The sequence below is a fragment of the Homarus americanus genome, unplaced genomic scaffold (genome assembly GCF_018991925.1).
Source record: "Homarus americanus isolate GMGI-L3 unplaced genomic scaffold, GMGI_Hamer_2.0 scaffold57980, whole genome shotgun sequence".
Taxonomy (NCBI): domain Eukaryota; kingdom Metazoa; phylum Arthropoda; class Malacostraca; order Decapoda; family Nephropidae; genus Homarus; species Homarus americanus.
The window spans coordinates 21,660,230-21,688,142 of NW_024716703.1; the positions used below are offsets into that span (position 1 = coordinate 21,660,230).

General features: G+C 37.4%; 1 protein-coding gene across 3 annotated transcripts in view; it reads right to left on the reverse strand.

Moving 5' to 3' along the window:
- The window catches only part of LOC121858333 (semaphorin-1A-like), a 103,041-nt gene that overhangs the window by 24,308 nt on the left and 50,820 nt on the right, over positions 1 to 27,913 (reverse strand). For all 3 annotated transcript variants that reach the window (XM_042354720.1, XM_042354719.1, XM_042354721.1), the window contains exons 5-11: positions 18,685 to 18,789; positions 18,350 to 18,438; positions 16,949 to 17,090; positions 12,684 to 12,886; positions 7,528 to 7,673; positions 2,664 to 2,752; positions 2,271 to 2,499 (exon numbers count right to left, since the gene is read on the reverse strand). In XM_042354720.1, the coding sequence (XP_042210654.1) occupies positions 2,271 to 2,499; positions 2,664 to 2,752; positions 7,528 to 7,673; positions 12,684 to 12,886; positions 16,949 to 17,090; positions 18,350 to 18,438; positions 18,685 to 18,789 (1,003 nt within the window). The remainder of the gene's footprint in view (positions 1 to 2,270; positions 2,500 to 2,663; positions 2,753 to 7,527; positions 7,674 to 12,683; positions 12,887 to 16,948; positions 17,091 to 18,349; positions 18,439 to 18,684; positions 18,790 to 27,913) is intronic.

Sequence of the window (27,913 nt, forward strand, 5' to 3'; positions counted from 1 at the left end):
GCATTGGGGTGGAAGAGAAGTCACCCCATGGCACCATTTCACCCATAAAATTTTAGCTCTCTTGGTGTAATTCAAGATTATTTTCTTTAAATCAACACTGCACTGCATTATATATTGTCAATAAGTAAAATATATTTCAAAATGACCAATAATTTGCTTGGAAACACAGAAAAAGAGCGTTTAGTTGAAGAGAGTCTCAAGCAAGATGTTACCTCCAGAGAAAACAGAGAGAGACTAACTCCTGTTTGCTGTGTTAAGAGGCTGGATGCCGCGCATTAAACTAGTCACTTTACCTTCAATTATGTTCAATAATTGTTAAAATGACTAAAAAATTGAATATTAAACTTTTAAAACTATTGAATAGTATAAACTTCTTGATATTTACTAAAATAGTAAGGAATTTAAGCCCTAGAACCAATTAATGTATTGGCGGACTGATACTAAAGCTGGTTGCCCGGCCAGTGCAAGCGAAAACATGTTGAGGTCGGTTCGTAAGAACTTCGTTAACCGAATTGAAGATCCTTATGGAAGGCAGCTCGTTAATCGAAATTACGTTAACCGAGGTGTTCGTTAAACGAGGGGTCACTGTACTGTAAATTTCAAGTTTAACCCCGTTCGTAACGGCGGGTGTTTGTAAATCGGGGACCTCCTGTATTGTACAGTACTATAAAGATAAAAATAAGAACAAATAAGTGTAGAGGTATATTGTATGTGGAAGACGAGTGTATATCTGGGAGCAGCAGGCAGAGGGGTGGGTGGCTCCCTCCTTCCATCTCCCCCAAGATCCCTTTAATATGTCTTTATGTAATTCCATCACAATTCTAATATAATTCAGATTCATTTGGTGTCAGGTTGATAAAATATTCTCAAAAAAGAATCAAATTTCCTGAGAAAAGAATCCCACACTCAACACCATGAATCATTTGTCTACAAAAGCCAAATAGCTGATAGACTTAGCTGCTTACCACATACTCGGTCTTCAACACTTATTAAACCAGTACAGTACAGTTGTGCATTTATCATTACTTAATAAATACTATTGGAGTGTATTTATCACCACTTAATAAATACTACTGTAGTGTATTTATCATCACTTTCGTAATATTGTAGTTTACAGTACTGTATAATGCATTTGCATATACCCCGGTCTATTCATTAATCAGTTGTCTAAGTGTACAAGTAGCCAAATTGAGCCATCATGAATAACTCAAAGGTAGTAAATAACATTGTTAGGAAGGTAATTTCATATCAATACTATACAGTGTGTTATAGAGACCCTGTTGTAAGGTGGTTTACTGAAAGCTCTCACATGAACGCAACCTGAGTGAATACCTTCCGATACAACTTATCCTTTTATTTTCAAGTCATATTACAAATTACATATTGTATTTTTCTCCATTACTGAAGCTCTTCTATTAATAATGATGGCCATAAACCATAAGAGTTGGCCTGGTAGGAGGAGAGCTAGGGTTTTGAAGGTACAGGGACAGTCTAACTTGGTGACATGCCAAGTCCCCACATACGTTCACATAATGCACATATATACCCATGCTCTTCATATTTCTTATTTTATAGCAACATACAGTATTTTTCAATATTCAGGTTCACTCCTTTTAATGCAATAAAATAAGTAAAATGCCATAAAAAAATACAAAAATCACTGTGTGTGTAAACATTTAAACTAGCATTTAACATTGTCATATGAAGAATTCTAAGATGCTCGGTGTGATTTTTCACACAGAGGTTCAGAAATATAGGTACAAGTGTGGGGTGAGTGTCATCCCGCGCGAGAATTTTCACATGCGTACTCCATGTGAACGATCCCAGTGAACTTCATTAATTTCTAAACCGCGCGGGTCTTCTCACGCAGAAAAAACACGCTTGTGTGAAACTGACCTTATAGCGGAATATGAGAGCTGCAGCTAGCCTGTGCAGTTTCAAATATTACTGTAGGTTATTGTAAATTTTCTTTGCAAATAAACAGGGTGAACTTTGCAAATATCGAAAAGGAGTGTTAAAATTTCAATTGCGATGAGTGGGGTATTTATGTACATGAAAATAAAGAGAACAGAAGAGTAAGTGTAGGGTAAGAGAGTAAGAGGGCAGCAAAGTGTAGGGGAAGAGTAAGTGTAGAATTTGAGGATAATACTCAACTGGATACACTGTACAGCACTTTCACAGTGAACGAGGCACACCACTTTATGACCCGAAGCACATACAAACATACAAAGTCCTTTAATAAATACTGAGAAAATAATTTTTTCCTTTACCTGCATGATACACTTTTGTCTGTGTAACAACGATTCAATGAAATTGAATGGATCATTGAACGTGAGCCAACTAGTAAACGTGGTGGCTTTCCTCTGGGTTTGATCACTTGTAGTGATGTAACTGCAATGTGTGATGGGAACACATCTATCTCCTCAATAATGAATGGATCTACTTCTTGATAAGAGTCAGCTGACTTCGTGTTGACAGCTTTTATCACTTTGCCATCATCTGTCAACATAATTTTATTAAAAACTTAAGACTTATTGGGGCATTATATCAGTGAATAGTTCAAGAGCCTCAATCACATATTTCAAACAGACAAATGATAGGAAAAGATGGTTTAAGTTATGACTTAAAACTATTTAATTGAGAGGAACAACTCTATTTCTTACCTGTACCTATGAAGAGAACATCATAGGCCTTCCCATCAGGTGTTCGAACTTGTGGGTCCACCGCTATAGATGTGAAACGACCACTATAGCTGTAAGGAATTTGAAAATTATTGAGAACAAGTTACAAAACAGAAATAATTCCAATAATTTCAATGCAAATCTAATATATGATTAGGATAAATAGGTAAAAAGGGAAAGGCACTGAGATAATACAGACTAGTGAAAAGAGGGAATAACCATATCATACTACATGAAAATAAAAATTATCTGGTTAGTGGAGCAGCAGTTCTCTGAGAATGCTGGAAAAACAGGAACAAGATTACTGCAGTATATCTTATGCCTGGGGCCATAACTGATCGTAAGCATTCAGTCGAGTAAACTTTTCAGTGTTTTACTCTTAGACTGGAGCCAAGCATGTTTAATGCTAAATCAAAGACAAAAATGTTTTGCATCACCACTAGCAGACTGTTTACAGTGAGGGTAGTATGGGTACACAGCAAAAATAGGGTTTAAAATCGAGAAAAATTACTACAACTCAAGCCATTTCTCACTCTCCTTAGTGTTATAAACAAGCTGAGGTGATAGCCAAAGTGGGTGGGTGGTTGAGATGGATACTTGAGAAGTGAGCAGTGGCTGAGCTAACCCATTTACAATCAGATTATATGTGTGTTCGGCAAATAACTAAAAAAATTTAATTAAACCTGTATTTCCAAATCTGTATTGATAAACCTGTGATGAATAAAACCTTACTGTCTGTACTCCTCAACATCTAGATTAAGTATTTGAGGTGGAAAGTTATAATACAAACTTTACCTATGCTTGAGCACTAATTACTTGTTCCTGTGAGTGTGAGTTTGGATGTTGTTTTTACATGGTTTTCTGTTAGTCTGGTGTTCATAAATAATTCAAACATACTGAAGAGTGAAAGTGGGTCCGATAGGCATGACTGCCTGTTAAGGGCAGTGTGGACACAGCACACTGTAAAGCCTTCGTTACAAGAGGCAGCATAGTCGGTACTGCACCTGACCACATTGATTTCCCTAAGTTGTAAACTTTGGTACCCATTTACAAATGAGTGAAGTGGGATTGCCCGGGGTTTGAACGACTGACTCGCGGAACAGGAGGCGAGTGCTGTATCCACTCAACTGCCACACTCCACCGAACATAAGACAATACTGTACAGTACAAACTTATTAATGTACAATTCCAAGAAAAAATGTTGTTTTCACCAAAAAATCTTCCTTTGAGCTTGGAAAATGTTTAAAAAACTGAGTTGGTTAAAAATTTCATCATAAAAACTCCTCAACATGCTGATTATGTATCTGGGGTTAAAAAAGTATACGGTATACAGTATTTGGTAATTACCCTTAAAATAAATTTCATCCAAACCTGTGCTATTGGTTGGGTGTGCTCATGAATGTGTTGTTGCCTGGTTGCTATGACGATGCTGAAGGCTCGCTTCAGAGCCAGAAAAACATATAATCCCAGTTCAAATACTAGTGATTTTTCCAATAAAAAAGATTCAACTTTCTAATGGTGCCCCCCAAAACAAATACCGGTAATAATAAATAAATAAAAATAAGGGTACCCATTGCCACAAAATTCTATGCTCTTGTTTTTGCTTGTTCTTCTTTAGACTGGAGCTAATAAGCTCAACAAACACTGATCTAAATTTGATCCAAAATCTTAATTTCACAGCTTCCACTAATTTAAAGGAAAAATTAGGGATGCATTATAAATATTCTTCCTAGCATTTTTCTAATATTTTCCATAAGAAAAACAGTAATAACAAAGGTAAAAAGATATAAAGTACACAAATCACAAAATTACTGTATAAAATAAAAATTCAGTTAAAAGAAAAAGTAATGAGCCATTTTAGAGAACATTACAGTACAGTACTCACCAAAATATTGTTTCTAATAAAATATGCTGGATGGTACAATGTTAAGTGTGTGTAATACAGTACTGTACTTTATTTAATCTCAAGTGCAACTGTACTTTACATAATCTCAAGTGCAACTATACATTACATATCTAAGATTAACAAAACATTCCATTTACCAATAATGTATGCAGCACAGTATTTGTATTTTTTTTTAACCCTTAAAGGGCAATGGACATCATATGATGTTTGTGAGGAAAATGCGTAAAGGGCGGCGGATATCATGTGATGTTTAAGTTTTTCGTGCTATTGGTTGGGTGTGCTCATGGATGTGTTGTTGTCTGGTTACTATGACGATGCTGAAGGCTCGCTTCAGAGCCAGAAAGACATATAATTCCAGTTCAAATAGTGATTTTTCCAATAAAAAAGATTCAACATTCTAATGGTGCCCCTCAAAACAAATACCGGTAATAATAAATAAATAAAAATAATAATAATAATAAAATAATATAGTTGTACCCCACTTAACGCGGTCAATAGAACCCAGAGGGTCCCGCGTTAAGTGAAATCCGCGTTAAGTGAACAACAGAACATATGGGATTAATTCCAATAGAAACCAGCCCGACCCCCAAACTCCACTTTTTGAAGACACATAACTATGTTGTAGTAAAAATAACATCTTAATTTTATGATGGTACATGCACACAATTAATACTTAAGAGAAATAGAGAAATACAGTCGCCAAGTTAATGTCCATTCAAATAATGGACTCAACTCCCTCCCCCTCTTCTCACACTACACTGCTGGCTCTTCCCTCTCGTGAGAAATTTTTGGGGGAAAACCACTAAATTTTAATAAATAATACCTCAAACTAAAGTTAGGATAATACAATTGACATTGCTGGATTCCTTGTAAGACCAGGAATATTTTGAATATAAATGTCATATATTTTGCACAAAAGATAACATATTTACTCAGAGAAAACATTTTATCTAAAATTTGTATGCCTAATGCAAAATATATGATGTTTATATTCAAAATGATCACCAAATTATAAGAATTCCAGCAATGTAAATTACATTCTGGCCGGGTAATTTGTATGAATTTTATGAGCTAAAACAAATATCTTCAGTTAATAAAAAAAAAAATATTCTTCACAGGGTAACAGATGGTCGGTCGGTCCCTCCCTCCCCCCCACCCCCCACCAACCGTCCCAAGGAGATGTGTGGGAAAACCAGAATATTTAACTTTTTAGTAATAAATAATACCTCAAACTAAAGTTAGGATAATATAATTGACATTGCTGGATTCCTTGTAAGACCAGGAATATTTTGAATATAAATGTCATATATTTTGCACAAAAGATAACATATTTACTCAGAGAAAACATTTTATCTAAAATTTGTATGCCTAATGCAAAATATATGATGTTTATATTCAAAATGATCACCAAATTATAAGAATTCCAGCAATGTAAATTATATTCTGGCCGGGTAATTTGTATGAATTTTATGAGCTAAAACAAGCAGTCAGGCAGGGTGGCGGGTGGGGCAAATCTAAAAATAGCGTCTGGAGCCGGACACTCACCGCGTATATGTGGAAAAAATCCGTGTTAAGTGAAAGTTCAGCTCTGGCGAGGCACCGCGTATATGAAAAAACGCGTTAAGTGAAACCGCGTTACCGCGTTAGGCGGGGTAATACTGTATAAATAAACAAATAAATATCTCAATTATGGTTCCAAAGCAGGAAAAACATGTACTGTACTCCCTATTCAACTCATTTCTCAAAGAGATTATTATTAAACATGATTTTGTAGGAAAAATATTCATCTTTCGAAAGGTGTAAAAAAAAAAAAATATTGTACAGTGTCTCATTTAGGGTGCATTCTACATGTATTTTAGAACATTATCTGAAGCGCTTTGCTCTTACTAGGTAGTAAAATTTATCCCGCCCTGGGCAGACAGCACACCTAAATATACCCACCCTTTATCCCCTAGGTTTCGGGTCACATCATATGACATGCATCTGTAGAGCTACGGGTCCCGTCATATGAATTTTTTATCTTTCGTGGGCCTGTTTGAATAAAAAGGGTGAGGCTGGCTAAATTATGTTGTCAGATAGATTTTTACAGTATATTTCACTCACTCACACATGAGAGCCTCTCAATCTCTTCTCAGCTTTTATGATACAGTGTATAGGAATCTTGCCCTAGGACTTGACCCCCTTTGCCATGTGTTTTTACCACCAAGTCTACTACTGTATCATGATCAATTATTGTTAATAGTGCAAACAATGCAAATGTTCCCAAATATACATGCAAAGGGGGGGGGGGGGAAGCCGACCACAGCCCGAAGCCCAGAGGTTATGGGTTAATACAATGTTCTTGGAGGGAATATTAGTTTACCTTGGTGTGGCTCTACACTATGTATCTTTGATGAACAAACACTCCATTTACCAATATGTGGTATATAGATGTGTATTTAAACATCTTGATATCCGGTGGGAATGTATGAAAATAATAATTAATGAAAAATATCAATGTACAGTACCTGTATTTATAATACAATGTGGTTGGGGTAAATATTGGTGTGTAACTTATGTATGGTTGGTGTGGCTGTAGTGGAGGGATTAAAAGGTAATTCATCATTCTAAAGTACAGGTAGTTGCATTCTTGTCTCAATTTTTTTTTATGTTTCAATAAAAATATTTTTTCTCTTAATTCATCAATAATGTAGATGTAAAATGACAACAAGATATACCTGTGTGTACATACATGCATGCACATTGAAACTAACCAGGAAAGATTTCAGTAATGTTTCTTTTCTTGAGAGCCATATAATGTACTGTACTATGTATGCAAGTACCGTACTTTTCAATTTATAAAACTAGTAATGACAATTTATTATTATCAATCAAATTTGTCATTACTAAATTTAAGTTCTCTTACAATAATGTATATAAATATTCATAGAAAAAACTTACTGGAAACTAGTGCTGATGATTATAGGCTTGCCGAAGAAAGCTGGTACAGCTTCATCCATCAGTGAATGTAATTTAATGAAGTTCAGTGTGACATCTGGCAGTGTACTTGAGTCCTTTACACACTGACCTGGTCTTGGTTCAGGTACCTGTCATAAAAGAACTTTCTTAATTGTTGTAAGATCACCAAAACTCAAAGACTGTGTTCCTGATACATACTTGGTCTCACTGAAAACAAGTGATTTCATTCAATAATTTAATTAAATGATGAACAATTTGAACCTTCCTTACGAGAGCACTTTCTATCCACCCACATTAAAAATAAACCAATAAATTTTATATGTACCCTGTTTATATACAGGGGTACTTAAACTTACTCTCTTCATTAACACTGTACAGTACCTGTAAATGGAGAGGTGTTTAATTCTCACATCGTCACACTGAATGAACAAATACAGTAGAAGGAAGGCTTCCTTTTACTTCTATCCTCTTTACCACTATTCGGCATGTTAGCCAATTGGGCGGGCAGTCACGTCTCTGTTACACACGGTTGGCAAGGACTGGGCATGTACTAACTCCAGAATGTATCTGTACCAGTGTTGGTCAAGTATGGTCTTGAAAGAGCTCACACTCTGTGCCATCACAACACTATCTGGCAGAATGTTCCAAGAATCCACAATTCTCACTCCAAAAAAGTTTGCCCTGACAGTTTTCTGAACTTGTGGCTTCTTCAACCTTGAGCTGTGATCCCTTATGGGGCGGGCATTCACCAGCACCAGGTATGAACACTCGACTGATTATGCCCTCTAAGATGTTTATAAACTTCAATTATGTCACTCCTTGCCCGCCTATGTATAAGCTGGGCAACTGCAGGCGTTCTAGTCTCTCTGGGTAACTTCGGTTCTGTAGTTCAGGAACCAAGCTGATGGCCCTCCTTAGGACATTTTCAATCAACTGAGTCTCTAGCATATTTTGGGAGTTAATTTAAAGAAACAGAGGAACTGTACACGTTGATATAGACAACATTCATACTTCCCAAGCTCACCTTTGCCTCCCCTACCTGGTCTTCCTCCCTAAATGCCACACAACGTAAACACCTAGAAAAGTGCAAAAGAGGGCATGTAAGATTATTCTCGCCCCTTCCCACTCCACACATCAAGAAGCGCTCAACACACTGACCCTCTCGGCTCTCACTGATTTATGGACTGTACAGCCCTGTAAATGTATTCAATGCATATTATATCATTATGTCTAAATCAAATGTAAGTCTATTTTCAGCCACCAGCTGCAACTCTATTAATAAACCGTTTATTATTATTATTATTATTATTATTATCATCATCTGCAAATTTGGTGAGAAGCTTCTGCACCATCCTCAACACCGGCTCCTACGACCACCTGAGATCCCTCGCCCAAGAATTACTGTTCGACAGCACAACCACATCCAGCCCATAAGAGCACGAACTGATTGCTATAAGAACAGCCCAGTCCCAACCATTGTAAAAATTATCAATAACTTGTAATCAACCAGCCAATCTTACTTTTTGCACTGTCACTATGTTGAAATGCCCTGTAGTTTGAGCTTCTCCCCACCTAGTTATTATATCATATTTGTATCACTTATGTTACTTGTATATTATTTGTAAATCGAGAGACCCATTCCCCAATTACGTAACTGTATATTTTCAGCCTTCTGGCTGCCATGCTCTTTCAATAAACCGTTAATTATTATTACTAATATTATTATTATTATTAAAATAACATGAATCAAACAAAATATAATGAGCTGATCTCATGAATAGTTTGTATTTCTATCTATGAGGTACACAGCACTGTAGTACAGTATATATAAAGGAAAAACTTTTTCACACACAGGGTGGTAGACCTATGGAATAGTCTACCAGCCCAAGCTATGGAATCAAGAACAGTACTGGGCTTTAAAATAGCCACTGGTCTTCCCTCAGCGTGGCCACCTCTAATGAGTGGCCATTAGGTAAATAAGGTAAAAAGAAATGCATTAGTAAAATACAGGCAATCAACAATTTCTCATATACTGTACTGTCAAGTACAGAGGAATATTGCTGTCAGTGTAACCAATTATACAGTGTGTCAGGTCAAAAGACTTTGGTAACACAAAACTTAGGTAGTCTGCACCCAAATACTTTCATTGAATAATATAATGAAAGAATTTAAATTACTAATCTTACACTACTCTAAGTAAAAAAGAAGTAATCTGAAATATTTACTCTAACAATATTTGAATGAGAAGATTCAAGTCATTTCATTCTCTTGCTGACTGCTTTCCTAAGATTGATATAAGTTTATCCATGATAAATTTACAAACTTTACTTTTCTTTTAACAAGGCCTATTGGAACTAGTACAGGTACTCCTCGACTTACGAACTACTCGGCTTACGACCACCCGTACACACGACCGCCGCGGTCATAAATTATTTTTTTTAAATTACATATATTCGAGTCCCGACGTTAGTGATCGTGTTGTGTACTGACAAAATTTTCGTTTGTAATTCCCTTTAAAATGGCTGGCAAGCGTAAAAGTGAGAGTTTTGTGGTGCTGAGAAGAAAAAGAGACACCCATTTTAGATTTTCTATGTATTATTTTCGCATTTTCGACTTACGACCTGGTCGTCGGTCCCTAACCCCGTCTTAAGTCGGGGACTGACTGTACTGTACTATAAATGCCAAACCATGACTTTAAATGTACAGTGGGGTATGCTATAACGAATCTAATTGGTTCTAGAACCATTTCATCTTATTAACTTTCCTCCTTTAGTCAGTAATATCTCTTCCCTTTCTCTTCACCGCAGTGTTGCATCAGTCTCTCTCTTTTACAGGTACTTTAACGGGCAATGTTCGGTGGATTTGGCATCCTGTGTACTGCTGGCAAGGCAGCGGGTTCGTAACACTCGTCTTGCCAGCGGTGCCCACCGTTTCTGTATGGATGTCGGTCACACTAGAATAACCCATTATAGTACATCCTTCTTTCCTTACACAGCCAAACTGTGGAATGCTCTGCCTCCTCCTGTGTTTCCATCCTCTTACAATCTATCTCACCTTAAAAAGCTATTTTTCCAGCATCTTCCTGGTGTAGATTAGCATACTTGTTTTTATCAATTTTTTCCTACTCTTATATTCTGAAAATTCTTCATATCATGAGTTTTCCTTCTTCTGGCCTCTTCTAATTCAGGAGCCCATACACAATAATATTGTTCTTGTGCTCAAGATGATCCTAGAGCTCTCCTATATCATCACTGGTCCTAATTTTCTCCACATTCTCCAACATGACCTGCTCTAGTCCTACATCTCTCATACTTGTATTGTGGGATCCTGTCACAACCAGGGCATATGATAGGTACTGTATGGTCAAATGGTTTCTATATTTTATTACCTGTAGTTGCTTCCATAATTTTATTAAAAGTATTCCACCCAACTTTTTCTAATTTGTCTGCCAACCAAGAACCAGTTATCTCTATTTCTGGCTTGAAATCCTTCTTTGTTATGGTCTGCAATGAAATCAAGAAAACTTCAAAATAAATATATTTTAATACAGTAATGCCCCAGGTTACAGAAGGGATGTGTCCTTGAAAAGCTGAGGGTAAGTGTGAACCCTATTTTCCCACTGACTTCCATTATATAATTGGAGAAGCACTCCCAAAGAAACTTTTTTGGTACAAAAAAGTAATATAAGCACACTTATGAATGAAAGTAATTATTTTTAAAAAAAGGTACAGTATACCCTGAAAACCGGTATCTCATTAATCGCACCTTCACATAACCGACAATTGGGGAAACACCCCGCAAGTTTCGTTGATACCCCATTGATCCGACAATTGAGGGAGAGGCAGCAGAGGCGTTTTGAATTTGGAAAGTGGTGGTGTGATGCGACTTCTTGCCATGAGAGGGCTCTGTGCGCTGCCTCCAACTCATTCCCGCCTCTTTGCACTTGCTTACACTTACCATGTATCTCTGACTTTGTGATTTTTCATTATTTTCGATTGTGTGTCATGCAATCATGCCTAAATGCCCCTGTGATAGTTCCTCTTGTGCTGCTTGATGTGATGTGAAAAGATTTAATAAAGCATAATAAGAGTGGTGATGGACCAGCAAAAATTGGTAGAGAATTGAGTTTGCCACTCTAAACCATCTCTACCATCCTCAACACAGGTAAATAACCATCTAAATTTATGCTTTACATTCCTTATTTACAGTAATGCCTATTATGCTTGCTTTATGTCTGCTTTATTTTCTGGCTTAACAGTGTGCATGACACACATATATCAAGGGTAGATGGGAGTTTTTGGGGGGTGGCCGGTCCCTAACATCCCGAATTTGTTATAATCTTATGGGTATAATTGCTTCGATAACCGTTGATTCATCAACCAACGACTTTTTGCAGTCCCTAAATGTATAATATGATAATAATTTAATAAATACACAAAACACTTGAATTTAACTCACCACAAATGATGTTCAATGTTGCATGAGGTGAATTGGTGCAATGGGAATTATTGGGAGAAGGAGCAAGCCCTTATATTTTTACAATCTGCCTATGTTTTTCTCCCTCATCAAACTCCTTAAAATATCAAGTTTTAAATCCAATGTAATTTCTTTACAGGCCCTTTTAGCATTACTGCTTTCACTTACACTTGATGATCTCTTTCCACCCATCTTCAATACGAGTAATACACTGGACAGCCTTGAATAGGTGTTAAATCCCAGAGCTTGGGTAGAGATATTAGGCGTACATGCTGGGAGATATAAACAAACTGTGTCGAGTAGTGTTGGTACGCTGCTTACCCACGTTTGATGGTATCAAACACAAAAAAATCCACACCAAATAAATTATAACGTCTAAAAGTATTTTTGGTTCTATATTGCAATTTTGGGCATTTAGCTTATTTCAGTAAGGTTGAATTTAAAGGCCATATCCCAAATTTAGTGGTCATAATTTACAAATTCCACATGGGTGAATTTTTGCAACCTGAGTTTTCATAATGTTGGGATACCTGTATGTTTTGGAAGCAAACAAACTTTAAAAATGGGAGAGAAAGGAGACACTATGCTGTAAGAAAAAATAAAAGAAAAAAGAAGAGAAAGATTTAAGTGGAATGAGTCTCGTGTGATATACTAAAACTTACCTTCGTGCTTTGAACTGGTAGCCAATTGGCATTTACTGAGGTCTGACCCTTGAATGGACCCTCAAAAGTGTCCATGATATCTTGGAATGTGAAAGCACACACAGCAGACCCAGGAATGGAATTCTCTGGGGTGGTGAAGACACCATACAGAAGGGTTGTGGCATGACCACCATAACGTCCCTCGACAGCTTCTGTTGTTGCCTCTGTAAGCAGGAATTTTGTTGAGATGAAAGCCGCATAACAGAGATTTTCTAGGTTTAGACAAACACATACTGGTATACAGGCACAATTATATATTTGTGCAAGGGTGTATAGGGTGAACGAGAATTTGTTTAAGCAAGCATAATGTTTTAGGGTATGAAGATTAAATGGACAATATTGGATTTATTTTAAAGAGAACAATTCCCAATGAACCAGCTTGCATTATCATTTATGGAGTTGGGCTTGTCATCCTTTGTCAGTGGCTGAACTGCTAGCTGAACTACTATGATGACCCGGTCTGGCTAGTCTGTGAACCTAGACAACATGGTGACATTTCTTTTCTAAAAGTAGGACAGCATGCCATTTGCATTAATGCTATCCACAGCTCTTATTCGTTAGTCAAAAAGAATTGTGGATTTTAACCAGGTGATCTACCCTTAAAATGTCTAGAAAAACAAACATAAAAGCAATGGTACCAAGTGTTGTAGTGCAAAAACAAAATGTGGTTAATTTATACTGTAGTAGAGGACATAATTCGATTATTTTTGTTGTTGCTTATGATAAGTTCACATACAAAAAAATTTCACCAAAAACACTTTTGGCACATTTTACTCATAACAGAGATATCGGGAGTTGGAAAAAAAAATGGGTAGAAAACTTCTAAACGGCGGGGGGAAGTAGCGGGTTTTTTGTTTTACTAAATATTAAATGCAGTCAAAAACAAGACAATTTTCTTCTATGACATTATTCTTGCATTTTACCTATAACCGAGATAATGTGAGTTGAAAATAAAAAAGCTTCTTGAAAAATTTGAAGCTATTATTGCATTTGTTGCCAGCAACCGAATCTTACGGCTTTTTCTTTGCAAACAATAGTTTAAAAAATTCTAAGACACTTTTCTTCAATGACATTTCCCTCACAAACGACCTAGAACCGATATACAGTATTTAATATGCTGAAGGGTCTGGGGGCAGAGCCACCAGTTAGGAAGTTAGATAAGGTTAGGTAGGTTTTGTTGGTAAGGATCACTTAATTAGTATTATGTGATTGATAGCCTACCAAACCTACTAAACCGTACCTAACTTCCTAACCATGTGGCTCCGCCTCCCGGCATATTAAACGTCTCGGTTGCTCGCAACAATCTTGGTTATGAGTAAAATGCACCAAAAGTTTAATTGATGAAAATCATCTTGTTTTTGTCTGAAGTTATAATAAGCAACAAAAAACCCAATATTGAATTACCTATGCCCTCACTTAAGATTTGTTTTAGTTACACTACAGAAACTTCTAAAAGGAAAATAGGTTTTGCTAGTATATTTTCTGTGTTTCAAACGAATATCTCCTTCATTTCCTTTGCAAATGAGCCTTATTAAACAGAAAGTAACAACTTAAAAAAAAAATCTCAAGTATGCCCTGCCCACTTTGAACACCAAATACAGTATTGTGGGAAATTTTGAAGATTAAAATACTTGAAAAATAAAAGTGTTCAACAGAAATGCCACAGAATAAATTATTTTTAGTGTTGTTCTCTTTTCTCCCTATATAAGACTCGATATATAAGCAGGTGTTGGCAATTTTTAAATATTAACCAAGCTCCCTGTCCACCTTGAACAACCAATATTGTACATAATTGGGGAGGTCATGTCAGGTTAAATACTAAAAAAAATATAAATTTGAGACAAACGTAATAGACACATGAAGTTCCATGGTGTAACTTAAATGAATCTATACATTTCTAAGGTTTGTTTGGTGATCCTTTTGGTATTTTACCCGATAACATTCCCTCAACTTTAAAGCCCTGCCCACTTTAAACAACCAAGATTATTGGTAATTAGGGGATCTTATCACCATAACAACTCATTTGCGATGGAAATGAAGGTTAAATGCGTTTAAAACAACACAAAATACACCAGGAAAACCTTTTGGTATTATTGTGTTTACACACCGTTCATTCCTACTACTAATCTATTATCATATTCGAATAAGACGTCTAATTATAAGGTAATTTTCATCTATTACATTTCCGGCGGAAATGTATAATAACGGAGATAGCATATCCAAAATTTTCTCTATTTTCTTCCATTAATCTTCCTCCATTATCGCCTGCCTCACCTCCAACACTGTGTCTCCTTCATAAATCATCACGCGCAAGCGTTCCCGTACACGTCACGCAGCTAATCAAAAGCGTTTTTGCTTTTGGAACCAATTAAAATGATTTGGGGTTTAATTCGCAGTATATTTGGCCCACTCAAATTCGAGTTTTAATTTGGGTCTCATATTTTGAAATTCAAGTTCAGTTCCGACCATGGAAGTCTGCGATGGGTGTCACTTAAAGTATATGGAGCTGATTGCGAGTTATTGGAAAAAAAAATGTAGAAACTAAAGCATTTTTTCGATTGCATGGTGTTCTTTCAACCTCAGTAAAGTGTACTAAGAGCAAGACTGAATGTAAATATCGCAAAGACCAACCTATGTGGCGTTGGGTAAGAATCCCAGAATGCAACGACGAACAAGAACCAGGCCAATAAGGTAAGAAATAGGTGATTCCATCATATGGTGAGAGTCAGTTAGGTTAGGTTGGGTTTGGTTTTTGGTTTTCTAGTGTTTTTTGGTGTATTTTGGGAAGATTTTTTTCGGAAAAAGTCCAACGAAAAAAATTCGAAAAAAAACGGCTAATTTCCGCCAGAAATGAAGGTCATATTCGGTCTAAACACACACAAATACACTAGAAAAATTTATTTTTTACTTTCTAAATGAGAACGGTGTGACAATGCAAATTTACCAACCTTTTTATTTCAGTAGTATCCATGGTGAAACAAAACAAATTTTTACAGAAGGCAGAATAACACTGATGCACTTCGCATTTTTTTTCAAATAAAACTCAAATGTAAATGGGGGAAAAATTAGGTTATCTGGGTGTTTATTGACCTGACTAACGGTGCTTGGTAAAGTGGGTGACTGATGTGTTTACGTTGGTTACCACTTGTAGGATGATTGCAATTACTGTACAGCATTTGGTGAATATATTCCAAGAGAAAGTACTGTACTGTATACAGTACTATTAACTTTGTCCAACTACACTTAAACAGCTAGTCTTCAAATTATGATATGTGGCAAACTGCAAAAATGGTAATTACCCAGTATACGTTTTTATATAGTATTTCCTGCTTCTGTTTACACAACCTGCGAAATGAGGTCACACTACAATAGGTAGTACGGTAGTAAGCAGCTATTAAACAGGGAGGTACTACCGCCTGGGAAGATATTGGAAGCATAATGTGTTGTCTAATGGTGGACCTTGCTGCCATATGGCATCACAAAAATTGTGACCAAGTCCCAGGTTGCTGCTCTGACTTTCTGTATATTTACACGCAATAGCAGGGTCTCAATTGTTTCTCGTATTATTGACAACACAACATTCATATATCGTATCTCACTATTGATCTTTTTTCCTTTTTGTAATTCTTTATGGTTCTTTATTATTATTATTATTATTATTATTATTATTAGTGTTGTTATTGTTATTTTTATTTTTTATTATAAATTTTATTTACTATGAACTAATTATTATTATTACTACTGTATTACATTTTTGCCCCCAGGCCCCGATGTGGGTCAGTGACCTGTGCCCAGGTGGGCTAATCCCCGGTAAAAAAAAACACTGAACTATGCTCACTTGTGAGTCTCTGCTTACACTTGTTTTAAGGACTGCGTTGACAAACAATTTGTTTTAGCAAGTACAGTACAGAACAGAACAGAACAGAACAGAACAGAACAGAACAGTACTGGACTGTACTGTAGGCTATATGGTTTGTGATAGGTTTTTCCCATTGCTGCCACGACTTCAAGATGTTCCCAGCACCACAGATAATATATTGCCATTCTAAATTCATGATCAGTTCATGAATTATACCGGATATATATTTTCTTTTTTGTGGTAGAAGACGAAAGCATCGAATTTTGATGTTGAGAGATAGAAAGAGAGAGAAGGCATAGACATATACATGAGTATTAAATCATGCATTAATTTATTTTACCAATGACAAAAATCTCCAGTGACTCACGTATCTCGTTGAAATAGAAAGGAAAGTCCCCAGAGACAGAGCAGTTGAGTCTGGACTTGAGGTAGGAGGTCCACTTGTTGCGGAACTTGTGGGGTCCTCCTTTATCGTGGCGACACACTCTGGCCACGCGTGAATACAGCGTCTGTTAACACATACAACGTTACTCCATCATATAATCACAGGCCCAATTTATTATGTAGCTGTACAGGACTCACAATTCCAACTTACTAATGCCCAGAATCCAACATATAAGTTATACCCACAACCTACTGTAAACTACAGGGTGTCCGTCCATCCCATTCTGATTTCCAACATAGCTTATATGTAAACGGCATATGATATTGAAATGCAGTTTTTTGCATTTGCTTAGGTGAAAAACAAAACTTGAATAGTTACTCTTTCAAATGCAAAAATCTGCATTTCAATATTTTATACCATTTGCATATAATAAATGTTTGAAATCAGAACAGGACTTTATGGACCCTGTATTACCGTTGTTAAATCAGGGATCCACAAGGACCACAACCCACATATTTCCGGTATAAGCCCCCCTCCAGATTTTTTTTAAATCTGACCTATATTATGGTCATTTTGAGGCTATTTTGAAGCCATGTGCACTTGATATTAGGAGATATTCTGAGGTCAATAGTAATTACTTTTTACTATACAAAAACACTTGAGAACAATACTGCATGAACGAAAAAGTACTGGAATTTTCTGAAGAAAAGGGGGTCTGGACTCCCAGGAACCCCCCGCTGAATCTGCCCCTGTGCCAGGCCTAGGTTGTTTTACATTCTCCTGGCCACAATAAACCCTCATTGATGTTATCTACTCAAAGTGTATTTCAAAGGAACTGCACTTGTTAAGATTGCTTCTAAATTTATTACTTCCTTATAATTATTATTACTTATCATTATCATTATGATAATTTTATTTTATTCCTATATGCCAACTCACCCCGTGTTGGATATTGAATGGCGGTGGGTGAAGACACGCATGCCAACCCTCCCAAGACATCACGAGTTGTACGTACAATATCGGAAGTCATCGGACCCACCCTGGCAGATACTTTTTTTAGCTACTGTATACAGTATTGACCCTTATATAATTAATTTATATTCGTCTATATTTATTTATTTACCTGTTGTACTTACCAAATATGATTAATCTGTAAAATAGATATATGCACTCTGTCCCTATTTGCACGAACTGGATCCATAGCATGCTAGGTATACAACCTAATTGAGAATGTCAAAAAATAGCCTACCATAGCCCCTGAACGCTGGGTTTGATTAAATTTGTGATATAATCAAATGTACAATAAAAGTGCCAGTGTGTATATTAATTAAAAATCCTGTTAAACTGTGATTGCAAAGGAAGACAATAGCGTGAGTGACCGACCTTGCCACAGTTGAGGTACTCCACCGCGATCTCTCTGAAGAAGAAGTAGACAAAGTCCCCCAGGGCGAAAGAACTCACAAAATTTGGAGCTGCAAACGGTAAATTCTCTCAGTAATCACAATGTGGTGTATATAATAAAGACTACAAAATAAATACTACAATATACTACAAGTGACGTGTAATTTGGCAAAATTGAATAAATACCAGTTTATAATCAAAAGTGTGCATGCAATACAAATTATATAAAAAAACAATTTATAGTACCTGTACTGTATATAAGAATATACTATAACAATTTATCTCATAAAAAATCAATTAAGAAAGACTAAACTTACAATTTAAAGTGGAGAGATCGTACTGCTCAGTCCGCAGAGGTTCGCGGTAGATAAGAGGCTCTAGTCCTGCGAAGTCCGCGATGGTTCCCACGTACAACTGACCATCTGGGTAAACACAATCATATTTACTGTTCCAAATATATTAATGAAAGAAATCACTAATTAGCTGAAAGACGCTCTTTATACTTATCAATCGATCCATAAGTTAACACTAAACTGAAAAAGAGCCAGTCCCTTACATGAATAAGCTGCCCACTCTTCTGAAGAAAACATATTAAATAGACTGGGTAAATTATAATAAAAAATATTAAATCGTATAAAAGGTCAATTAGATATAAAATGACACAAATAAAAGCAATGCAAACACTTTTATTTACTAAGTTTCAGCATAAAAGATAAAACAAAAAGTATTAGTTCATATCGTGACTAATATAATAAAAAATGGTAAAGGTTTACGAAACAACTATCACTAGAAGTTGTTTGTCGATTTTCTTTATTTTTGCTATACTTATTGTTTTGATGATTTTAAGTACTCTGTATATTAAAGGAAACGACAACTTTCTATTATAATTTTAAGTATTTCTTTAGATTTTTTTTCATTTACTCTATCCTACGATCTTAAATTCCTTATCAGTGGGCAGGGCATATAAGATGAGGGAAATTACGGGGTAAAAATGTGGCGAACACTGATGTTATGGTATTAAAATTGCGTTTCTAGGTGCATTTCAAATGCCAAAATCATTTTCTTACCATAAGTCAGTCCGGCTTCACAATTCCCCTACCGCCGCTATTGCTCCTCCCTATCCAACTGTATAAAAATTGTTTCATTACTCCAGATCCTTTTAATAAAATAATTACGCATCTTTATTAATTTTAGAATTACGTTGGTTGTGATTTTTCTTATCGCGAATTATCAGACCTAGTTATTGATGAATCTCGTTCGTGACAATAGTTAGGTAGGGTGTTCTAGGTTCTTTTACTTTGGTAGCCCAATATTAAGATAAGTTGTTTGTTTAACATTAATTTTCGTTAGTGACAATCGTTAGGTAGGGTTTCCTTGGCTCTTTTGCTTACTTTCGTTGGTTTAATTTTTTGGTACACACTATTAGCATAATATTAAACACATAAATTAACACGATAATGCAAGAAAACCTAATAGAATCTGACCAAATAAGTTGGGTTAGTTAGGTCAGGTTCTACTAGGTTCTATGCATTGTCGTTTCCATTTCTGTGTTTAATATCATGCTAATAGTGTACAAAAAATCAAACCAAATCGCACATTTCCTTCTGGTGATAGCTGCTTCGTAAACCTTTACCTCAAGAATTGCCAATGACTAGAGATGAGTTAGTAGGAACTGAAAAAAGGGTCAAATTTCACTTATGCAACGGTCTTTATTTGGATAATAAAAATGTGTTTATCCGATGTTATTTGACGAGTTTCAAACGAATTTGATATTCATTTCAGCAGGAAATCAATAGTTTTGAGAACCCCCCTCCTTACCCATCATTCTTAAAAATTTTTTGTTCGAGTATATCACATAAATAAAATACCAACCAACAAAACCAAACTCAACCTCAATTGACGTAAAATAATCTCTATCGCAATGTCGGCACAGCTCTTTCCACCTGTTCAGCCACATCTGGTTATTCTGGAACTGAAAAATCACATCTCCGCTCCCGACGCACCCACGCATGGTTCATTGGCTAAGACAAAACACTCTTGCCAATTATGTTTCCTTTCGCTATAGCCAATAAGAAACTAGCCCAATAAGAAACTAACTAAGGTATTATACTTTCGGACATAGCGCACCCCAAAGTTTTTAACTACTGAAACATTTAGGTTAGTTTAAGCTAGGCCTACCGGGGGCGGAGCCCTCTGGCTAGGGGTCAGGTTAAGCCTACCGGGGGTCCGGGGGCGGAGCCCCTAGCTAGGAATTAGGTTAGGTTTTGTTAGGTCAGATGACTCGTTTTCGTTTTCTTCTCCACCCCAAAAAAACGATTTCCCAGGCTCTTGTAGGGGTATCGAGATATTAATGTTGTCTAGCACTCAGGATGGAAGGAAACTCTAATGTGGTTTTCTTGTATAATATATAAGTTATATTATAGACAGTCTGGTGCTGGAGGTGCAGAATGAGAGTTGGTTGGTGAGGAAGCTCAGAGGAGGACAGCTGGTGGGTCGCCATGCTCGCTGGCGGGAGCGAGGACCGCCAGGCAGGCGAGGAGATGCGAGGGCTGCCAGGCAGCAGCAGAGGAGGAGGTGTTGCTTGTTCAAGAAGAATGGTCAGAATGAATCTCAATGGAGAGACAGAGCTTATATACCCAGCAGCCGCTATGAGTCATGTTGGGAAAACCCGAGAAGTCGCCGGTCTTTTGGCTCGGTTGCTAGGATACGGCGGCATTGGAATGCGGATACGCTTGGTTGCTAGGGAAGATGGTAGCAGGTGGTGTGCAGCTACGCAGTTTGTAGGGGAGACGTCCACTACACTCTCCCCCATTTTTGCTGGGGTGGGGGACAGAAACTAGCAATTTCTGCCAAAAATGAAGATCAGATTCGTTTAAAACACACCAAGATACACTGGAAAAATATTTTGGTCAACCCCTAGGGACTCATGTCCTAAAGTAAAAATTTACCGGAAGAGTTACTACAATGCCAACTATGCTGGTCTTTACGATATTTACACTCGTTTTTACACTTAGGACACTTTATTGATGTCGGGAGAACACCATGAGATCTAAAAATGCTATAGCTTGTTCGTTTTTTTTCTCCAAAATGCGCAATCAACTCCATATAATTGAATTGACACCCATCGCAGACTTCCATGGTCGGAAATGAATTTGAATTTCGAAATATGAGAGACCCAAAATCATAATCGAATCTGATTTGGCAAAAAAATACCGCGAATTAAACCACAATTCATTTCAATTGGTGGAAAAAAAAACGCTTTTGATTGGCCGCGTGATGTGTACAGGAACGCATGCGCATGACGATTTATGAAGGAAACACGCTGAGTGGGAGGTCGGGTAGGCTATAATGGCGGAAGATTAATGGAAGAAAATAGAGAAATATCTGGCATACGCTATCTCTGTTATTATACGTTTGCGACGGTAATGAAATAGAATAAAATTATCTTAAAATTAGACGTTTTATTCGAATAGGAGAATAGATTTGGGGTAGGAAAGTTGTGTGCACTAATACAAAAATACTGAAGTTGCAACCTAAGCTGTACGTGGCATTATTAAAGGAGCAGACTGGGTTAAATAACTTGTACAGGCTGTACTACACAAACAAGGCTGTAGCAGTATTTGGTATGACGCCAAGCGGTTGCAAATAATGCTATACAGCAAACTAAAAAATATCAACGCGGCTTGTCCGGTTATTCCACTGCCACTTTGAACAAGTAATATTGTTTGTAATTTTACCTTTTAAAATAATCGAAAAATTTAAATTTCTAACGGAAACGCTATAGAAGAAGTGTCTTAGAATTGTCTAAACTATCGATTCCAAAACTTAAAATCCTAAAATTCGCTGGATAACCGAAACGTAATTTTATCAAGAAAAAGTATTCGAATTTTTTTGATGAAAGGAGGTGGGGAGCCGTCGGACCCCTAAGACCCCCGATCCGCCACTGGTATATCGAAAAACAGTGAATCGGAATCATTTCTAGTTGACTGTATTACGATAAATTTAAACTTTCTTATTTATTGCGACAACAATTAATGGTGTTCAGGTGTGGCAGACGCCTGAACATATCCTAGGCATATTACTAGTTAGCAATAATACTATATCTCAAATAAAACCAAATTTCATTAAAGTTCAGGAATTTGTTATACATCATTCAGACGTTAGGAGATTTCAGTATACAGTATTTTAACTACCGTAGTCTATCTACCAACATCAATGCACATAACAGACAAATTATAGGAATGAATTAAACACCGATTCAAAAAAAGATATCAAAGAGTGGTTATGAACGGATTAAAATTAGATTGGGAAATGGTTACAGGTGAAGTACCACAGAGATCCATCGTGGAATTTACCCTGTTTCCGGATGATACAGTGAAGTGTAATACAGAAAAGAGCAAAACTTTGGATGTGAAAGGTGCAATAATCTAGAACACAATTACTCTACGAGCAATATTTTCCCAGTACCAATAGGTTAAGAATAGGTGCCGTAGTTATTCAGTTACTTAAAAAAGCACAGCAAGTAGGAGTAACAAGAAAAAAGCCAACCAAACTTAAGGAATCATAAATTGTACCTTTAAATATAATTAATTATATGAAAATGATATGTCATCTCCATGCACACAGTTCACGTCGAAAAGAAAACAAAAAAAATCACAGGATCACTGGGAAGAGTATCACACTGGGAGAATAAGAATTATTCCCAAAAGAAAGTAGTGTCTCTAATATCCTCGTAAGTTTTGGGACCAACAGCCCTTTAGAATCTATTTCGATTAAATCTCTTGATATCACTGGACGGACGTATGGAAGGGAAGGCTCATTACGGTTCAGTTGTACAGTATATTAATATTTATTTCTGCCCCCCATGATGGCACAAGTTTCAAATAATGAAACGTCAATGGAACTTAACAGGATTCAGATATGGGCTGAACTTGGGCGCAACACACAAAACAAAGAAGACGACAGAGGAAACCACGAAGGTAAGTGCAAAGTAATATAAAGAAACAAACATAACATGACGGATACGGAAATCACCAAATACAAGGTAAACGAAAAAGAAAAGAAAGAGGAGTCAAAGCATACGCAAGATGATAAGCCAAACGACAGATAGCAATTAATGACATAAAAAGAATATAAACGACGATTGAGTTGTTATAGGATGTAATTCACGGTAATAAAACATGTTGAGGACAAAGACAACAAAACAAACTACAGGTATTACCATAATAATAAAACAAGGAACAAACACATGTTTCTCTGACCAGCTCAGTTTGCGCCTATGGACTGGGGAAGTTCCGCCCACATAAAAAAAAAAAGACCGCAAAAATAACCCCAACGAAATAACATTAAAAAGTAAGAGAAGGGGGATAAAATAAATAACAACTAGAGAGAAAGGGGATAAAATAAATAACAACTAGAGAGAAAGGGGATAAAATAAATAACAACTAGAGAGAAAGGGGATAAAATAAATAACTAGAGAGAAAGGGGATAAAATAAATAACTAGAGAGAAAGGGGATAAAATAAATAACAAGAGAAAGGGGATAAAATAAATAACTAGAGAGAAAGGGGATAAAATAAATAACAACTGGAGAGAAAAGGGATAAAATAAATAGCAACTAGAGAGAAAGGGGATAAAATAAATAACTAGAGAGAAAGGGGATAAAATAAATAACAACTAGAAAGGGGATAAAATAAATAACAACTAGAGAGAAAGGGGATAGAATAAATAACAACTCGAGAGAAAGGGGATAAAATAAATAACAACTAGAGAGAAAGGGGATAAAATAAATAACAACTAGAGAGAAAGGGGATAAAATAAATAACAACTAGAGAGAAAGGGGATAAAATAAATAACTAAAATAGTAAAAGAAAAACAAAATACGCGAAAAATAAATGGTTGGGGAGCAGATGAGGTGCGAGGTCGTTTGTCAAGAGAGAGAGAATGATGTTGAAGACTGACAGAGAGCGATGTCCCTGGAGGCCCGCGAGATGTAAAACTGGAACCCATCCAAGGAAACCCCGCCAAATCTCTGGGGCTCTGGATTCTTAAAGGTTAAAATATTTTTTTTTTTAAACTGGTGATAAAAGAGAACGAAACATCTAGTCACGATACAGCATCTGCGTAATCATTGTTCCCGTTCTTTTAGCAGCGATATCTCTCCCATAAAGGACATCCCGTATAACACTTTCCACACGACAGGAGGACACGGACACTACAGAACGATGATACTTTAGTTGAGGTTCTTCAGGGCTGATTGATTAAACATTTTAGGTTACGTACTTTATAGTTATGTTAGGCTAAGCTGCGTGTAAGATCAGTTAGGTGACAGCGTTGATCATACACACCTGACGTAAGCTTTGATCTAGTAGACAACAAATAGAAAGATATAGTAAGTACAGGTAAATTAATAATAAAAATGTGTGTGTGTGTTCGACAAGTATAATAAAACTGGCGTGTTCTACCTATAATATTTTTTTTAGGTTATTAAGTTTAAAAATGGGCCAGACAATTTATGGACACTGAATATTCTAGTTTTTCAAAGGAGTTACAGGAAACAGTATCATAACAATGGTCACAATGATGGTGTATGTGTGTGTGTGTAAAGACGAACACACGGTTGTGGTTGTAGTCTGAAAAACTTAACGCATTATGTCTTTCACATTCGTCCAGAGGAAAAAAAAATGTGGAATGCATAAAAGCGAAGTCTATAATACTTCACAACTTTTCGCTGGATGCTTCTTACGTTAATACTGAAAAAAAACTCCGAAAGGACGTAAGTAAGGACGGATAGACGCAAACCCATACGTAACCTTTCCAGCTGTGACAATACGCAAAGGAGGAGGAGGAGGGAATGAAGAGGGTGCAGGAAATGACAAAAACTGACCCACAAAAAATGGCCCCATGACAGGACGCTGTTACGTCAGGATCGATACTTTTTTGTCCGCAGTTCCTGGTGGTCCTACTGCGACACCAGTCAGCCCTCCCCTGCCCTCTCTCTACACCAGTCAGCCCTCCCCTGCCCTCTCTCTACACCAGTCAGCCCTCCCCTGCCCTCTCTCTACACCAGTCAGCCCTCCCCTGCCCTCTCTACACCAGTCAGCCCTCCCCTGCTCCTCTCTCTACACCAGTCAGCCCTCCCCGTCTCTCTCTCTCTCTACACCAGTCAGCCCTCCCCTGCCCTCTCTCTCTCTCTACACCAGTCAGCCCTCCCTGCCCTCTCTCTCTCTACACCAGCCGTCCTCCCTAGCTCCTCTCTCTGCACCTAGTCAGCCCTCAATCCTGCCCTCTTCAACCCTGTCTCCTGCCCCTGCCTTCAACACTCCTGCCCTGCCCTCTTCAACACTCTGTCCTGCCCTCCTCTTCAACACTCGGCCCTGTCCTGCCCTCTTCAACCCTCACCTCTGTCTTGCCCTCTTCAACACTCGGCCCTGTCCTGCCCTCTTCAACCCTCACCCCTTCAGCTCTCTCTCTTACCATTTTCATCTTCCCCTCGTGCTTATCTCAGCGTTCTATTTCCCCTTTTTTTAATATCCTGGGTCACGTTCGTATTTTCCTCCACTCCTTCCCTCCCTCCCTCTCACTGCCTTTCCCGCCACTTTCACTGCCTCACCCTAACTCTCAGTAGATTTCTCTGGTCTACGTTTTACATATCTAATTTTTATTAAATTTCCTTTCCAATTTCTTTACCAAATAATTTTTTTATATACTTTATTTTCGCGTTCTATTTCTTCTACCCCTTCCCCCTTCGTATTCTTTCACTCTCTTTTTTCATTCATATATTTATTCATTCATTCTTTTTGTTTTGTATTTTGTCTCGATTCAAGTCGTGTCAAACGTATCCGAGTTCCTCTCTCGTTTGCTTTCCCTCCTTTTATTTCTATTTCTTCTTCCTGTTTCATCTCTCTCCCTCTCCATTCCTTCTGCTTCATCTTTCTATTCCCCCCCCTTCTGTTTCATCCTTCCATCTCTCTCTCTCTCTCTCTCTCTGAATTTCAACTTTCTTCCCTGTTCCCATCATATTGTTTCTTCTATCCTTTTCTCTTCTTCTGTTACGAGTTACTTCCCGTTCTCTCAATTCCCAGCTTCGTGTACTCTTAGGTTGTTTATATTCTTCCCCTTCCTTCAGTTTTGTTATCTCTCTCTCTCTCTCTCTCTCTCTCTCTCTCTCTCTCTCTCTCTCTCTCTCCTCCCAGTCTTCTTTCCTATTCACTTCTTTTTCGTTTTTTTTTTATTCGATGTGTTGTGTTCGCTGACCGTCGGGTTCTGGAGAGCAAACACACCCCAGCGACTCTACAGTATTTTCACACCATGCTCGTGTTTACCCATCCGTCCGTGTATAAGATTTACAGGAACAGGCGCCATCCGTCCGTGAATTTGGATGTAGGAATAGGTGCCATCTGTCCGTGAATCTTGATGGCATCCATTCGTACGTGAATAAGATTATAGCGGAATAGGTGCCATACGATCGTCCGTAAATGGGAATACACGAATAGGTGCCATTCATCCGTCCGTCCATCCTCGAGAGATATAGTCAGGTCATTTCTCTTCCAGATTATCACTCTAGTTTATTATCTCTCTGGGTCGTCTCTCAAGTCTGTACCTGTAATTTAACTTCTCCCTCAATAATCTTTAACTCATCTCTCCCTCAGCCATCTCTCTCTCGATCTCTAGCTCATTACCTCCCTCCGTCATTTTCCTGTCTCCCTTAAGTTATCTCACACCTCACCGTCAGTTACATCCCGATCTCTACGTCATTTATATCTGTCTCTCCTGATTATTTCTCGTTATTTCCTTTACAGTTTTCATCTCGCTCTTTTATTTCTCTCTCCGTTATCTCTCTTCCCTCTTTATACCAATTACTTTATTTTATGTAACAAATGAGCGTTATTTAGGGGTGTTGAGAAGGGAGGAAATTTCACTGAACGAAGTATAGGCGTTGATGGGAAAGGTCACTGAGAGGTCACATAGGGGTCATTGAAGGCCAAGACAGGTCATAGGAGGCCACTGGAGATCACTGCACTGAGCCTTGACCTATGGAGGAGTCTGCACTGATGTGAGTCCTGCTGTGCCCTGAGTCATGGATAATAGTTAACAAATAATCAAGGGAAGGTTTTCTCAACCCTTGGAGAACTTCAAGGAGATGGTGACCTTTCCTTTACCCCCACCTCATCCCTCCCTCCGTCTAGGCTGGGTGAGGCCAGAGAGCGGCGGCGGGGACACACTGCTGACTGGCACTATTGGCAAGAGTTAATAACGTGTTATTAGGTGCTGGCACTTGTATCAGCGCACCACATACTGGCACACTTCCGCGGCGAGCGTCCGGAGAACCATGTGACACTGTCCAGGGCTCATCACTCGCCCTCGGTAATGAAACACGCAAGAGAGGACACTGCAGTAAAACATCCTGACAAAAATTTACGTTCGTTCTGTGAAACTTTAGTTCCCGTAACAAACTTAAGCGCAATGATAAATAAATAGGTAACCATAATGTGAAAAAAGGATGAAATTAGTCCAAATAAAACATAAACATTATATATATATATAT